Source organism: Cricetulus griseus, unplaced genomic scaffold (assembly GCF_003668045.3).
Source record: "Cricetulus griseus strain 17A/GY unplaced genomic scaffold, alternate assembly CriGri-PICRH-1.0 unplaced_scaffold_1, whole genome shotgun sequence".
In the NCBI taxonomy this organism is placed as follows: Eukaryota; Metazoa; Chordata; class Mammalia; order Rodentia; family Cricetidae; genus Cricetulus; species Cricetulus griseus.
The window spans coordinates 10285530-10303255 of NW_023276808.1; the positions used below are offsets into that span (position 1 = coordinate 10285530).

Consider the following 17726-nt stretch of genomic DNA (forward strand, 5'->3'; position numbering starts at 1 on the left):
CCTGCCAACAAGGCCTGTTTACAAATATGCAAATTATCTGCATAGGGCAAGGGTCTTAAGAGCTTGGAATTTGAACTGAGTTACTTCCTCGGGAGCTTCCAATGCTATAGAATTCAACAACCCCCTACATATAATTGTCATTTTTCTTTCAAGAATGACCAGCTGTTTTGCCTTTATTAATCTTCATATCCCTTGCTGGAACCTGTAAGAAGTAGTCGTACTGGATGCTACATCGTAGAGGAGCTCACCAAGATTAAGAAAGAAGGGAATACACACTGACAGATCACCAGTGGATTTGCTGGCCAGCGTCAAGGTCAAGGTAGCAGTGGGTGTATTGATATGTGTAAGAACAATACACCTGGATGACCATGCCCCCTAATGTGGGAGCACACACCTGCCATGCATTGGGACCTGTGTGAGGACTCTGCTCAGGTGCAAAACCCCATTACGCATATGCAAGCTCCCCTTTAAAAGGTCCTGCCTCCCATCTCTCTTCCCTTCTTTTGACTCCTCTCAGGTTTGCTGACAACTCAGCCCCATCGCTCCCCGAATTTCTGGTAAATAAACTTCAGGTGGGTTGTTCATCCATTGTTTCTTTCTTTGTATCAGCATCTACAGCTTAAACAAAAGAATAGCAATATGGCTGCCTCAACTCTTGAGAGAGTTAGGCTGGTAAGGTACTGTAAGTGTGCCACAGCTCTCAAAGGAGCTGACTTGGAAATAGAGAAGCACTGTCTCAAAAAGAAATTTAAAAAAGAGAATATAGAAAAATAGAAAAATTTAGCAATAGGAAATAAAAATGTCATGCATGGGTTTATTTGTATTTGTTTAGATATCAGACCAACAGTAACTTCAGTTAAAATGTTATTCCTTTAGAGAGAGCAGGGCATGGGGAGGAGGAAATACACAGAGCCTTCTAGAGATTGCTTTGGACATGGTCAGGAAGGGCACTGAGTCAGAGAGAGTACCAACAGAAGAGAAAATAGAGAACTGGGTTTGTGCTCCAGATGCAGGAGAGGGAAGCAGCCACAGATAATTTACAGTGGGTCAGAGTGGAGAAGGCTAGGGTAAGGTCAATGTCAGAACTTAGATAACTTGCAGCCTCGGGAGATGTAGCTGTGGCTGACACCAGTCACATGTATAAAAACGCTATTGATACAGCCAGTCAGAAACTCTTTTAAGGCCTTATGGAGAAAGAAAGAAAGACAACATAGGTAAATTTGGATCTGTTCCAATTTTGGATGCTCATAATTCAAGAATTGGGTGTAACTGCTGTGTTACCAGAGATTTCAATTAGGGATTTTTCAGTTCAACAAACTGATCATAACCTAGGCAAAAGGAGAAATGTGAGATGTATGCAAGTTGTGAATGTTTGGTGTGGCCACACATGAATGTTTGATACATGTAGGATCTGAATACATGAATGCTGATGAAAGGAACTGCTTAAATTGACTTGGATATAGTTTGTCTCAGACATAGTAAATTAGCTACCAAAATTGCTTTAATTATAGTCAATAAGAACATCCAGTTGGTCACTCAATGTCTTAACAGGAGATGTTGATTTGAATCCTCAAGATTCAGTTGGTGGAAAAATAAAAGAAGCCCATAGCATTGATTGAGGGGTAAGGGAAATCTATGGATGATTATATGGAATTTGGCAGATGAGAAGATACAGAAATCCTCCTAAATTTTTATAGTTGTAAAGAAAAATCTAGAAAGTAAATGTTGATACATGATTTTTGAGAAAAAGCCACTCAGGAGACAGCTGCCTGTTAAAACCATTAATTGATTTCAAAGAAAATTGATAATCAGTTTCCAAATCTTGGGCTGTTGCAATTCATGCTAATGCATCCTTTCAGATTCCCAAAATAGTAAGGAGCAGTCCCATGAAAATACTATGTCATTTTTTACTAATGGTTCTTCTGATAGAACAGCAGCTTATGTTGTTACTAGCAAAAATATACAGGAGAGATGGCCCCAACCACAGCTCAGAGAATGAAGTAATGTGCTGTTGCAATGGTCTCTCAGCATCTAATAATATGATTCATTTAATCTATATACTAAGAATCATTTTGTTTTTACGACTTTTTTAATTGTGGAGACAATTCTATATAGAGAGACTATTACGATCAGGTTAAAAATGTTATTTGGGCTCTCTTCTCCAGGTCCTGATAGAGCAACATGATGGAGGAATCTGGATCGGAGACAATCAGGTCGGCACCGACTGGTCAGAAAGTTGGCGTGGGCAGCCTCTCTGGGCAAGGTGATGGCGGCAGTGGGTCCTGGACCACAGGCATGGCTGCAGTTGCAGGTAGGGACGGCTCTGGCAGGGACACCACCAGGGGAGCTGACAGCGATGGCGTGATGAGTTCCATGGAGCTTCTGCAGTTCCAACAGCAACAGGCTCTCCAGGTGCCCCGGCAGTTCCTGTTGCAGCAAGCCTCCAATCTGAACTCCCCAGGGAACAAGGACAGCAAACAGTCGGCCTCTGCAGTGCAGGTGCCTATGTCTGAGGCCATGATGTCACAGCACATGCTCACCCCTCAGCAGATGCAGCAGAACCTGTCACCCCCTCAGCTGCAGGCCTTGCTGCAGCAGCAACAAGCTCTCATGCCCCAGCAGCTGCAGGAATATTACAAGCAGCAGCAACAACAGCTCCACCTGCAGATCCTCACCCAGCAGCAGGCTGGGAAACAGCAGCCCAGAGAGGCTCTGGGGAACACACAGCTGGCCTTCCAGCAGCAGCTCCTGCAGATGCAACAGTTGCAGCAACAGCACTTGCTCAACCTGAAGAGGCAGGGGCTGGTCGACCTGCAGCCCAGCCAAGCCTCCGGGCTCCTCCAGGCCCTCCCGCAAGCAGCCGCGTGCCCATCACACCTGCCTCAGCTGTGGAAAGGCCAGGGTGCCCCAGGGCAGCCTGCTGAGGACAGCATCAGGCAGGAGGGGCTGGACCTCGCCAGCACAGCTGCCACTGCTACTTGGTTCGCCAACGCCCCCAAGGTCTCCCCACCCCTCTGCACCACCCCTTACCCAATAGACAGCCCACTGTGCTCACATCTCGGAGAGACAGCTCCTCCCACGAGGAAACCCCCAGTTCCCACCCCCTTTATGGACATGGGGAATGCAACTGGCCAGGCAGTGAGACCCTGTGTGAAGACTTGGGCCAGTTTATCAAACACCTCAACACAGAACATGCTTTGGATGATCAGAGCTCGGCCCAATGCCAAGAACAGATGCAGGTGGTCCAGCAGCTGGAGATCCAGCTCACCAAGGAGAGTGAGCGGTTCCAGGCCATGAAGGCACATGTGCACATGGGGCCTTCAGAGCCCAAGCCCTTCTGCCAGCCAGTGACCGTCTCTTCAGACCCATTCCTAGATGGCCTCGTGCATGCCCCAGCTTCAGCTGCTGCCCCTGTCACACCCTTGCAACCCCCTGGTCTGGGCTCTACCTCTTTGCATAGTGGGGGCCCTGCCCGCAGGAGAAGCAGCCACGAATTCAGCTCCCCCATCTGTTCAGAGCTTGCCCAGAATCATGATTTCTACAAGAATGTTGCTGTCAGGCCCCCCTTCACCTATGCCTCCCTTATCCGCCAGGCCATTCTAGAATCTCCAGATAGGCAACTGACTCTGAAAGAGATCTGTAACTGGATCACCAGGATGTTCGCCTTCTTCCGAGGAAAAACTGACAACTGGAAGAAAGTTGTGAGCCAAAACCTCAGCATGCATGAGTGCTTCGTCAAAGTGGAGACTGTCAAGGGGGCTGTGTGGACCGTGGACGAGCAGAAATATCAGAAACGGAGATCATCAAGGATGACAGGGAGTGATGATCTCGGGCCTCAGTTTTGGCCCCTTAACACCAGATATCAGGCTGCCCTGGCAGAGAGCAACTTCCCCTTCCTCAACAGTCCTGACATGCTGAACCCTGGCTCAGCCTGCAGCCTTCTGCCCCTCAGCCAGGATGACATGGGTGCCCCTGGGGAGCCACTGCCCTGCAGAGGGAGCAGCAGCCCCCCTCGCCTCTCCCCTCCTCAGTAAAGCCACCAGGTGCAAGTGAAAGAGGAGCCTACTGAGGCAGAGGAAGACAGGCAGCCTTGGCCTCCCCTGGGTGCCCCCAACCCCAGCACTGTGGGAACTCGGGAAGACAGGGACCTGGAGGAGGACCTGCCAGGAGAAGACATGTCCTAAGGGCTGGGTGGGCAGGTGGGGCTGGCCACGACCCTGCCACCCAGTCCAGACCGCAGCCCACCCACCCCACTCTACAGCCCCTCCAACATCAAAGCACTTCGGGGACTCAGATCGGGGAGACCTGGGCCAGCAGCTCCCCAAGCCACCTGACTGACAGACGCCTGGGGGCAGGCACATCCCTGCCCCCTGAGAGGACACAGAACCCTTAACCCCAACGACCTGCAGCTGTATCCCAACCACCACCAGCAGCAGGGCCCTCCTTCCCCACCAGCGCTCCTCTCCAGGGCCCCTTAGCACAGGGGAGACCTGCGGGCTGGGCTGAGCCACCCTCACAACCCTGACCTTAGTCTCCTGCCCTGGCTGTGGCAGAGGTTTCTGGCCAGAGGTCCCTTCCTGGTTCTTCTTCCCCTGACCTTTCCCGACTGTGAAGATTATAACGTTCTCCAGCCCCAGCTACCCACTCAATGTGGCAAGCAGACTGGGAGTACAACTGCAGCCCAGACCCTCAAGCTGCTGGGGTGGGACAAGCTGTGCCCTGCCCTCCTTCCCCTGACCTGAGACAGGACACAGACTACCCTGATTGTTGGGTGCTCCTGTGGCATCCCAATCGGAGAGAGTACTGAGGGACCCTGTGAGCTGTATGCATAGGCAGCCTCTGTGGCCTGAGCATCACACTATGGGAGAAAGCCAGGCAGGACCATCCTCAGCCCCAACCTGCAAACCCCTGCACTGGGGTCTTTTCATGTCAGAAGCCAGCCTTGGTGACCTGCCATGCCTAGCTAGCCGCCAGCTAGTCTAGCATCACACCTCTCAGTTTCCAGACCTGGCCTGAGAAGCAACTAACACCTATTCCTTCCCCCACTTTCTTAGTGCTTGAAATAAATATAGGAGATTCTGGATACCTGGCCTGAGAGCAATTAACATTCATTCCTCCCCCACCTCCTTTTTCTCTGCTTCCTCCTTTCCTTTAAAAAGCCCCTTGGTTTCAATAAAGTTGGGCCTTGACAAAACCTGCTTGGTCCTGCTCTTTCTTTCCTGCCCATCATTTTCAGGCGTGATCCACCTCGGCCTCACGAATTACCGGAGCCCCATGGGCCAGGGCACTTTCACCCCCTCAGCACCTGTCCCCTGTTAAACAGATGACCAAAGACCTTTCATGTGCTGGAAGCAAAAAAAACAAATCTTAAAAAAAATGTTACTTGCACAATTTCAATATTCTGTTCACCTAAAAAATTCAATGTTTTATGGGTCACATTGGTAGCTGTTCAGGCCTTTCCCCTATCTACTGGCTAAAGGGATCAAGTTAACAGATTGATTAATGAAAATGGTAGATTTGAATCAGGTAGAAAGAGCTCTACAGCCTAATAATTTTCGTCATTTAATAACTAAAGTCTAAATATACAATTTGGCTTAGCTAGAGATTCTGTTCCTCAAAATTGTCAAACAATGAGGTATACCCACAATATTTATCTGTAACTAATTTAGTAATGAACCCAGATGTTCTTGAAGCAATGGGGTCATGACTCCTGTGCAGGGTATGCTTAAAGAGCAGGCTATTGCCCAGGAAAAGGGATTGGGAAGAAATTATAGGGCGACCCCTGCCTGTGTTAGACAGACCCCCAGTACAGAGGGGCCCTGGAGACAGGAGAGGTTTGGGACATTTAAATGGGACCCATTGTACCGCAGCTTCCTATAGCTCCAACTCTTATCACCTGGAAAAATGATAAATCTGTTTGGTAGAACAATGGCCCTTATCTGAAATAAAATTGGAGGCTTCTCATGCCCTGGTTCAGGAGCAACACAATGCAGGTCACATTGTTCCTTCTACTTATCCCTGGAATACCCCAATATTTCTTGTTAAGAAAAAATGAGGTAATTGAGGCTGTTACAAGACTTGAGACATGTCAATAATACCACGATTCCCATGGGTACCACTCAGCCAGGGTTGCCAGGCCCTGTGGCCATCCCAAAAAATTGTCATTTACTTGTGGTGGATTTAAAGGATTGTATTTTCAATATTCCTCTGCACCCTGCTGATTGTCAACATTTTGTGTTCAATGTTCCATCTCTTAATTTAATAGAGTCTTACAAGAGGGTATCAATGGGTATATTTGCCTCTAGGCATGACTAATAACCCTACCATGTGTCAACTTTCAATCAGTTTTGTCAGGATTTTGTAATTACCCCTAGAACTGGCATTCCTTACATCCATCAAGGACAGGCTATTGTGGAACAGGTCCATCACACTTTAAAAGCTTATTTGGTTAAATAAGGGGGACCTTGAGGGTCCCCTTGGTTTGCCTCACCCTACTTATATTTTAAATTTTTTTAAAATGGGTAATTCTAATAATTCTGCATCAATTCATCATTGGCCATCCTCTGTGCAGAAAAAGCCTCTGGATAAATGAATAGATCTTCCCTGGATTCTTTGGAGAGGGCCAGTTCCTGTTTTGGTGTGGGCTCTTGTTTCTATTTGCATTTTTCCAGAGAATGGTGAATCTCCAATCTGGGTTCCAGAGTGTCATGTATACCTGGTTCCTTCTGATTTGATTCAGCTTTCTAATGAGACATTCGATACTAATGAGAAATCTGCCAGCCTTGGTGCTAATGGATTCTCAAAAACAGGTTTGACCAGTTATGGTCAGCTCCAACCTTAATCTGGGAAAGGCAGCCGGGAATAAGAATTTAAAGGAACAAATTTCCTAATCATTGGCCATGTCAGCTTAGTAAAGCTGGAAGCCAAGCCAACCTTTTCCCACATGTTCCTCTGCTTGCCTTAGGCCTGCTTAAAATACAGACTTTTTGGCTGCCAAAGGTGTTAATTTAAGTTACAAGGTGTGCTCCTAAACTCTTTGATATGCTAAGTAACCCCCCCTCTGGAGAAATGTTTAACTGTTTCCTCCAAAAATGCCACTTGGAGAAGCTGCAGAGATGATGGGATTGCAGTCTTGGTTTTCGTGGTACAAGACACCACAGTGGGACTCCCTGGAGAAGACCAGCTTTTCCTTACTGACATGGAGAGATCTTGACATCGTGACTTACCATGTGGCTGCAATTGGAACCACCAGGCAGTTTCTGGCTTAGCTGCCCCTCAGGCACTTAACACAGCAAGCATACTGAGTAGTTCTCAGGGGACATTCCTTCTGCCTTAAGATCCTAAAAATTATATTTATTCTCTAGTCTAAATGGGCACTTTAAATTTTAATTGGGTAACTTTTCTAGATTTCTCAATTGGCTACTCAAAATCATTTAGGCTTGTGAGATCAGGGTCTCTTTAGGAAGACGCTGTCTTTTGGAACTCATACTAAAGGTCACTTCAGGTATGAAAAGGGATCCCTAGACCACAGGATTAAAATCTGGGCAGCTTCTTTTAGCCTTGTCTGTCTTGAGGCACAAAAAAACGCCAGCAAGTCAAAGGCCACTTGTGGAGAAAGTAAATCATGCTTTCCTTGCAGCAAGCTACCCCTCAATGAAGGTCTAGCTGAGTCTTCAGGACAAATGAGTTATCAATGATGGGTTATTTTCAAGGAAAATCTGTTTACCTAAAACAGAGGGTCTGCATGGCTTGGGCAGGCTTTTCTATGATGGGCATGATAGATGTTGAAGTCCTGGAAATACTAAGACAGACACTAATTTTTATTTTTATATGTGTAAGGGATCACCTGTAGGGGACCTCTGGGAGTCTGCTTTTCTTCACTTATCTAGAGTTGATCTGCAGTACTCTGGGGTTGCTGACTGCCACACAGCTAGGTGCTATTTCCTTATTTTCCCTACTGACAACAAGGCATGTTTACAAATATGCAGATTATCTGCAAGGTGCCAGGGGCTTAGGAGCTTGGACTTTGATCTGATTTACTTCCTAGGGTGCTGTTGATGGTGTAGAAGTCAACACCCCTGTAAATAAAATTGTCATTCTTCTTTCAACAGTGACTGGCTGTTTTGTCTTTATTAATCCCCAGATCCCTCCCTCTATCTAACCCTGTAAGAAGTAGTAGTGCTGGACCCAAACCTTGGCCTCTGAGCTTTGTTGAGTGTGGATTTTCTGGGGAAAGGGAGGCTCTGCCTTCCTGGCAAGGGAGACTATGAGCTGGTAATATCACTGTCCAGTGATACAGGCGTTGCTTTTGTTGAGCAGTGGGAAGACAGTTTGGAAAACTGAAGTTCTGGATTCTGGAAGTTCTGGATATTACACTCTACTTTCAGGTATGTTTTAGAAATGTTACGGATAGTTTAGAAACTGATAGGAGGGCATGGGAATCATCCTTCACAATACATGATTAGAGTGTTTTCAACACTGACAGCTACTGACAGCCACCATCATGTGATTCAAGTCAAGTTCAGTTCCAGGGCAAAAAGGATTTTCTGCAATGTAGAGGTATTTCAGGTTAGCATAGTATTTTGCAGGTGAATAGGGAAGATGCCACATCTTGTGACATCATCCATTCAGCAGGAAGCAGACATTCACTTTTTCTTCACATTGTCTTTTGATTGGACATTACTTGGGCTGGGTTTGCCTGAACCTTCAAGGGGGCACAAGGGGCTGTAGAGTCATAGAAGGCTCATTAGGAGATGGCTTACATTTGTTGGTAGGGTCCCAGACCATGGGGCCTCTCTGGAAGAAATATCAGTTGCTTGAGTGTCAGAAAATTAACAGTTTAGGGGTCACTTTTTTTTTGGAGTTGTGAAATCTGTCTTTATTTAATTTCTGTACACATGGAATCATAGGTAGCTGTGTTTGGCTGAGATTCCTTTGGTCTTTTGGATAAAAGCTCATTTTCCTACTTTTGTCCTTGGCTTTTTCTCTCCATTCTCTATTCTGTTACAAACATTGTAGGCATTCTTTATCATTGTTGCTTCCCTGGTAAATGTAGAAGTCATATTGTATCAAGGTGTGTACTGTATTTTGTTTCTTTATTTTGTTTTTTGAGACAGAGTTTCTCAGTGGCTTAGAAGGCTGTCCTGGAACTAGTTCTTATGAACAAGGCTGCTCTCTGAGTCACAGAGATCCACCTGCCTATGCCTCTCCACTGATGGGATTAAAGGCATGCCATAGGTTTTCCAGTGTTTCATTGTGTAGCTTTTCATCAATGTTCATGAGGGAGATAGGTCTTTAATTCTCCTTCTTAGGTGAGATAATGTGTGGTTTGGGTATCATGGTATCTACAGGCTCATAAAAAGAATTTGGCAAAGATCCTTTTGTTTCTATTGTGTGGAACTATTTGAGGATTATTGGCATTAGCTCTTCTTTGAAATTCTGGTAGAATTCAGAACTGAAATCATTTGGCCCTGGGATTTTTTTCATTTGGGAGAATTTTAACGACTTATTCTACTTCTTTAGGGACTATAGGACTATTTAAATTGTTTATCTAGTCTTGATTTAATTTGTATATGTAGTACCTATCAAGATAGTTGTCCATTTCTTTTATATTTTCCATTTTTTTGGAGTACAGGTTTTTGAAGTATGGCCTAAAGATTGCCTGGATTTCCTTTGTATCTGTTTTTATCCCCCCCTTTATTTCTAATTTTGTTAATTTGTATATTTTCTCCCTGTGTATTAGTTTGTTTGGATATCTTTTTGGTATCACTGATTCTTGGTATACTTCTTTGTTTCCATTTTAGTGATTTCAGCGAGGAGTTTGATTATTTCCTGCTATCTACTACTCATGGATGATTTTGTTTCTTTTATTTTAGTGATAGAGCTTTTAGGTGTGCTGTTAAGTCACTAGTGTGAGATTCCTACCAATTCTTTATAAGCACTTAGTGCTATGAACTTTCTTAACACTGCTTTCACAGTGTCACTTAAGTTTGGATATACTATGGATTCATTGTCATTGAATTTTAGGAAGTCTATAAATTTTATCTTTATGTGTTCCTTGAACCAGGGTAATTCAGTTGAGAGTTGTGCATTTTCCATGAGTTTGTAGGCTTTCTGTTGTTTGTGCTGTGATCTGTTAAGATTAGTGGGGTTATTCCAAATTTTAGTATCTGTTGGGATTTGCTTTCTGACCAAGTATGTGGACAATTTTAGAGAAAATTACTTGAAGTGGTGAGGGGAGGGTATATTTCTTTGTTTTGGGTGAACTTGTCTGTGGATATCCGTTATGTTTGTTTGAATCATAACATTTATTATTTCACTTATTTCTCTGTTAAGTTTCTAGTAGTCTAGCAGCATTGTCCACTGGTGAAAGTGGGATGTTGAAATTTCCCACTATTAATGTGTTTGAATCTTTAGTAATGTTTCTTTTGCTCTTGTGGGTGCCCTTGTAGTTGATGCATAAATGTTAAGAATTGAGACATCATTTTGATGGACTTTTCCTTTGAATGTGAAATGTCCTTCATCTCTTTTAATTAGTGTGAAGCCTATTTTGCTAGATATTAGGTTAGCTACACTGGCTTGCTTCTCACATTACTGAAGACAGTGCCTCAGCAGCTAGCGAGGAGATGGACTGGTGTCCTCCACTTCTTTTGGGATGTGGGAAATGCCCTGGCTATGCTTACTTGCCCAGATGCTGACCAGCCAGCATCCCTGAGGTCAGAAGAGACAGGAATCAGTTTTTTATCCCTTGCACTTCCTGGGATGGTGAGTACTCTGGATGAACCAAGGCCATGCATATTTTACCACAGGTGCACCCAAGGAGTACAGGGGGCTGAGAGGTCCTCTATCCACCACCAGGCTGCTCTTGTTCCTAAGGGATTCAGCAGCACCTGTTTTTTGTAATTGTAGCATAAAGCTAACTTGAAAGATGAAGCTGGCTGTGCCAGGTAACTCTTAATTGGCTGGCTGACTGGCATTTGATGTTGGTATGTTGGACTAATAAGTACTGATGCCTTTTTGTGGATAATTTGCCATATCCTATTCTCAATATCTGGCCCTTCCCCCACCTCTAAGTGGCACTAACTCTTCACTCCTCCTCCTGTGTCCTCTCCCCCTGCCACTTCCCCTACTCCCCTCTCCTGACTCTCTGCTTTCCTCCAAGGCTTCCCTTGCTGCTCTCCTCCCTCTGTTCCCTTGCCCTCTGGCTGCCTCCTCCCCTTCCTCATGCCCCTTCCTTCCCAGTCCTCTGCTCAGGTGCATTTGATCAGGTAACACAGAGAACTTTACCTGTGCTGTCTCCCCCAAAAATGTGCATGCCAGTGCACCAGCAGCCAGTGTACAACTTGTTCCACCTGAAACCCCGAATAAAGTCAGGCTCCAGACTTCAAAAGTGGTCTTGAGCTGCTGCCTGTGAATTTCAATTTTGTTCACTTTTGTAATTTGAATTTGATTTTCTTCATAGAACACTTGCCAAGGCTGAGAAGGAGGGAAATATCTGACTTTTGAGTGTAACTAGAAGACCAAATGAGGAAAAATGGATGCAAGACAAAGGCAGTGCCTGGAACCCTTCCTCTGCAGAAACCTTCAAAGACCTCAGCCATGAAGAGAAGTCAAGCTAAAAGGTAAGGTTACACAAATGGGATGTTGAATTTGAGAAACTATGGTTAGGGTTAGAATCAGGGTTACGGTTATACTTATGTTTAGGTTTAGGGGTATACTCATGTTTGGGGTTAGGTTTAGGATTAGGTTTAGTGTTCAGGGTTCAGGATTAGGGTAAGAATTATGATTATGTTTATGATTCGATGTTACACTTGCGTTAGGGTTAGGATTAGGGTTAGGGTTAGTATTAGTGTTAGGGTTTAGTGTTAGAGTTAGATTTAGGGATAGTGTTTGGGTTCAGGGTACAGGGTTATGGTTATGTTTGTTTAGGGTTAAGGTTAGGGGTTAGTGTTAGGGTTCATGGTTAGGATTAGGGTTAGATTTCAGGGTTCAGGTATAGGGTTAGAGTTAATGTCCGCTTTAGGGATAGAGTAAATGTTAGTGTTCGGGGTAAGGTTCAGGGAAAGGTTAATGTTATGGTTAGGGTTAGGGGTTACGGTAGAGTTAGGTTTACAAATCCGTGTTAGATTTAGAGTTAGTGTTATGATTAGGATTAGTGTTAGGGTTCAGGTTTAGGGTTATGGTTAAGTTTAGGGTTAGAGTTAGAGTTAGAGGTTAGTATTAGGCTTAGGGTTAAGTTTAGGGTTAGGTTTAGGGGACAGGTTTAGGGTCAGTGTTAGGGTTAATGTCAGGGTGCAGAATTATGGTTAGGTTTAGTGTTCAGGGTTAGGGTTAGTGTTATGGTTATGATTAGGGTTGCCATTTGTGTTAGGTTTAGGGTTAAGGTTTGGTTTAGCTTTAGGGCTCTTGGTTAGGATTATGGTTAGTGTTAGGATGCATGGTTATGGTTTGGGTTAGGGTCTGGGTTTAGGATTGTGGTTATGGTTAGGGTTACTGATAGGGTTAGGTTCATTTATAGGGTTTGGGCAAGTGTTAAGTTTTAGGGTTCAGGGTTAGGATTGGGGTTCAGGGTTAGTGTTAGGGTTCAGGGTACGGGTTCATTTTTATAATTAGGGTTAGAGTTCAAGTTTGAGTGTTAGTGTTCATAGTTATGGTTAGGGATAGGGTTTCAAGGTTAACGTTCGAGATAGGGTTACGTTTAGGGTTCAGTGTTAGGGTTCAGAATTCTGTTTAGGGTTAGGTTTATGGTTCAGGGTTAGTGTTAGGGTTAATTTTCAGTATTAGGCTTAAGTTTAGGTTTGGGTTTCAGGGTTAGTGCTATGGTTAGGTTTAGGTGATAAGTTTAGGGTTAGGGTCAGGGTTAGGGTTAGGTATAGGGTAAGGGTTATGGTTATGGATAGGTTTCTGTGTAAGTATAAGGGTTAGAGTTCTTATTTAGGGTTAGGATTAAGGATTAAGGTTAGTGTTAGGAATAGGGTTATGGGTAGGGTTCAGGGGTAGGGTTATAAGTCAGGATTAAGATTAGGTTTAGGGTTACAACTCAGGGTTCAGCTTTAGGTTTAGGCTTATGGTTAAAGATAGGTGTAATGTTAGAGTTAGGGATAGGGTTAGGGTTAGGTTTAGGGTTTGTTTTCGGGTTAATGATCATGTTTAGGGTTACATTACAGTTACATTTAGGGTTAGGTTTTCGTTTAGTGTTAAGGTTGGGGTCAGGTTTCATGGTAAGTGTTCAGAGTTGGTGTTAGGGTTATTATTAGTATTAGTGTATGTTTAGGTGTAGGGATAGGGATATTGTTAGGTTTAGGTTTCATGGTTATTTTTAGAGTTTGTTTAGGGTTAGGTTTAAGGTTCGAGGTTTGGTTAGGATTAGGTTTAGTTTTCAGTGTTAGGCTTAAGTTTAGGTTTTGGGTTCAGGGTTAGTGTTAGGGTTTAGGATATAAGTTTAGGGTTAGGGTCAGGGTTCAGAGATAGGATTAGGGTTTATTGTTAGAGTTTAAGGATAGGGTAAGGGTTATGGTTATGGGTAGGGTTCAGGGTAAGAATTATGGTTAGGTTGCAGATTTATGGTTGGGGTTAGGAATAGAGGTAGGGTTAGGAGTATGGTTCAAGGTTAGGGTTAGGGTTACAATTCAGGGTTCAGGATAAGGTTTAAGTTTAGGGTTAAAGATAGGTTTAATGTTAGGATTAGGGTTAGAGATTATTGTTCTGTTTGGGATAGGATTTGGGTTGGGTTTAGGGTTTGTTTTACGGTTAAGGATCATGGTTAGGATAGGGCTATGGTTTGGTTTAGGGTTAGGGTCTGGGTTCATGGTAAGTGTTTAGAGTTATTGTTAGGATTATTGTTAGTATTAGGGTTTATGGTTAGGGTTAGCTTTAGGGTTCTTGGTTACTTTTAGGATTTGGTTAACATTAGGCTTAGGGTTCAAGATTAATAGTTAGGTTTAGATTTGGGGTTTAGGGGTCAGGGTTCAGGGTTAGGGTTACAGTTGGGGTTCATGTTTAGGGTTAGTGTTTAATGTTCAGGTTTAGCCTTAAGGTTAGTGTTAGGGTGAGGTTTTAGGGTTGGGTTACAGGTTTAGGTAGGTTTTGGAGTTACTGTTAGTGTTACAAGTTGGGTTCTGATTAGTGTTTTAGGGTTAGGGTTATGGTTAGGTTTAGGGTTAGATTTGGAGATAGGGTTAATGTTAGGGTTAGGATTCAGGGTTCATGGTTAAGGATTAGTTTTATGGTTACAGTTATGCTTAGGGTTATTGTCAGGTTTAGGTTTAGATTTTGGATTAGCTTTAGGGTTCATGGTTAGATTATGGTTAGGGTTAGTGTTCAGGGTTCAAGCATAGTGTTAGGGTTAGGGTTAGGTTAAGGTTTCAGTGTTAGGCTTGAGTTTAGAGTTAGGATTCAGGGTTATGCTTAAGGTAGGGTTAGGATTTAGGGTTGTGGTTATGCTTAGGGTTACTTATAGTGTTAGTGTTAGGGAAGGGTTAAGGTTTGGGGTAGGGTTAGTGTTCAGGTTAGGGTTCAGTGTTAGGTTAAGTGTTAAGGTTCAGTGTTAGGGTTAGGGTTAGAGTTAGTGTTAGTATTAGATTAGGGTTATGTTTCTGGTTAGAGTTAGTGTTAAGGTTATGAGATAAGTATAAGGTTAGGGTTAGGATTAGGTTTCAGGTTTAGGGTTAAGATTAGCATTAGTTTTAATGGATAGGGATAGAGTTCAGGGTTAGGGTTAGGGCAAAGGTTATGGTTAGGGATAGTGTTAACGCTTAATGTTAGGGTTTAGGGTTGGGGTTCAGATTTATGTTTAGGGTTAGGAGTAGGGATTAGCTAAGAGGTTAGAGTTATGGATAGGGTTATGTTTATGCACACGGTTATGGTTACGTTTAGGGATAGGGTTAGGGTTCACTGTTCAGGGTTAGAGTCAGATTTTTGGTTGAGGGTTAGGGTTATGTTTAAGGATTAGGGTTAGGTTTAGGATTAGGATTATGGTTAGGGTTCATGGTTAGAGTTAGGGATAGTTGTTGGGTTCAGGGTTATAGTTAGGGTTCAGGGTTACGGCCAAGTCGAGGTTTAGTGTTAGGGTTAGTTTTGGGGTTAGGCTTCCCTTTAGGGTCAGGTTCAGGGTTATGACATTTTTGTTTTTGATCTCAGAATGTTGAATGCTTAGGGGACTATTAATATTTGCACAATTTGTGGATATTACATTGTTTTGGAATTTCGTATGGATCATTTATGCCTTCTCCCAAAAGTGCTGCTTCTGTAATTATCCGGGAAGGATACTACCCCACCCACTTTTAGGGACATATCCTTCTATTTGAACGTTATCCTTTCCAATTGAGGTTGTGACACACATACAGAAATCAAAGGTCACTTTAAGAGACTTGAATCATCTGACCCAGTACTGACTTAGAAAGAAGACAAAGTAAAATAAACTTTAAAAGGTCAACAAGTTTCAGTGGGGAAGAGGAGTTGTATTCAGATCTTCCCACTGTACATTCAGGAAATTGTGTGGCAGTGGTGTAACAGGGAGGAGGAGGAAGGAAGGAGAAAAGAAGGATATAAGTGGGAGTGGAAAGAGCTGTGAAGAGGGGAGGGAAACAGGCTTTTTGAAAGAGAAAGGAAAGTAGTAAGGAAAGAAAGAAAGAAAGAAAGAAAAGAAAGAAGGAAAGGACTATAGGAAGGAAGAAAGGAAAGGAAGGAAGAAAGAAAGGGCAGTGGGAAGGAAGGAAGGAAGGAAGGAAGGAAGGAAGGAAGGAAGGAAAAAGAGATTGCTCATCAGGTAAAGTGCTTGCTGTAGGCAAGTGCTGATTTTCATTGCTGGGACCCCTATGGTGGACAAAGAGAAGCTACTCACAATAGTTGTCCTCTGACTTCTGCACTTGTGCTGTTGTTTTATGCTTAACAAAAGCACCGGAAAGAACTTCAGGATATGCTCTCTTAGAAGATTATTCATGGCCGGGGTCTTCGCTGCAGGCCCTGGGGTCCACAAGGCATGGAAGTGCCTCTGGGAGAGCCTAATTTTAGCTGCAGGCATGCTAGGCTGAAGAAGCTGGGGGAGGTTGTCGGCAGGGTGAGAGCTTTGCATTTTGCAGTGCTGTTTGAAGGGGGCAGGGGGGTGGAGGAAGTGGAAAGCTGCAGAGTCGCCTGGGGACTCCGGGGTTAACCGTGTTGAGTCTGCCAACAGGGAGCAGATCCACCTGGTGAACTATGTGGAGGATTACCTGGACTCCATCGAGTCACTGCCTTTCGACCTGCAGAGGAACATCTCGCTGATGCGGGAGATTGACGCCCAATACCAAGAGATCCTGAAAGAATTGGATGACTTCTCTGAGAAGTTCAAGCATGAGATGCACAGCACCCGGAAGTGGCGAGTGCTGCACCGCATCCAGAGGGCCCTGATCCGCAGCCAGGAGCTGGGCGATGAGAAGATCCAGATTGTAAGTCAGATGGTGGAGCTAGTGGAGAACCGAACCATGCAGGTGGACAGTCACATGGAGCTCTTCGAAGCACACCAGGACATCAGTGACAGCACCAGCAGCAGCCGCAAGCCCGGCAAGGACAATTCCAGAAGTGATGCAATCACTCAGGAGGACAAGCAGAGTAACAAGAGGTCCCTGAGGCAGCGAAACAATGAGAATAGAGAGAATGCATCTAATAATCACGACCATGAAGACATCACCTCAGGAACGCCCAAGGAGAAGAAAGCAAAAACCTCAAAGAGGAAGAAACGCTCCAAGGCCAAAGCAGATAGGGAAGCCTCTCCCACAGACCTCCCCATGGACCCCAAGGAGCCCACCTACTGTCTGTGCAATCAGGTCTCCAGATGATAGGCTGTGACAACCATGAGTGCCCCATCGAGTGGTTCCACCTTTCGTGTGTGGAACTCAACCACACACCAAAGGGCAAGTGGTACTGCCCCAAATGTCGGGGGAGAACGAGAAAACATTGGAAAAAGCCCTGGAAAAGTCCAAGAAAGAAAGGGCTTACAGCAGGTAGTTTGTGGACATTCACACGTGAGAACAGAACCCGCCAGTGTATTTAAGGTGTCGCTGCCTTTTCAGAAGTCTGAGGATGGTCAGATTCGTATTTTTAGAGAAAGTTAGGAACGGATCCTCTCCATGGGATGGCATGTGTCGTCATGGTGTACCTGTAACCAGAATGAGTCTGCAGATCTGCATTTTAGAAACTACAAATATAGGTTCTGATTAAACATGTCAGCAAGTGTCAGACTGGTTTTTGGGCTTGGGGAGTTACTTGGAAGTAACCTAACAGATGTATAAAGAAGAGATTTGATTTGGATGTTTTAACAAAAATGTTAGTGTTTAAAAAAAAATATTAGCCAGGTTGCTGATATACAGCAAGTGTGCTTCTTGCTACCATAATGTAAATCCACATGACAAGTTGGTCAAAGGTTTAAAGTCTAAATATTATTTTTTAAAATGGTAAATGGGTAATTTTACATGACATATTTTATACATGGCCTATTCACCAACTGGCCATTGTTAATGACTGGGTACATTTTTAATAGGTCAGACACAAGTGGTCCAGGCAGTGGGTCCAAGTCTTGCCTTTGCTACCCTAGGTCATAGTGTAGCCACCTTTAACTTATATGAAGTGTATAAATGTACATTTCCCAGCCACCTTGCTCCTGCTGTATTATAACCAGAAGTGCAGCCTGGTGCTGTTGTGAAGCCAAGGTGTGGGTCCTGCTGTGTGTGTGAGCTGTATAGATGTGACAT

At 44.2% G+C, this 17726-nt stretch overlaps 1 protein-coding gene and 1 pseudogene across 1 annotated transcript; both read left to right on the forward strand.

Moving 5' to 3' along the window:
* Nucleotides 1-2181: 2181 nt before the first annotated feature.
* On the forward strand, nucleotides 2182-4184 carry LOC113838365 (forkhead box protein P4-like). The gene is given in 2 exon segments (XM_035453585.1): nucleotides 2182-3013; nucleotides 3016-4184. Coding segments are annotated over 2 exon segments (2001 nt in total).
* Nucleotides 4185-16169: 11985 nt separating this feature from the next.
* On the forward strand, nucleotides 16170-17074 carry LOC113838359 (annotated as a pseudogene).
* Nucleotides 17075-17726: the final 652 nt, after the last annotated feature.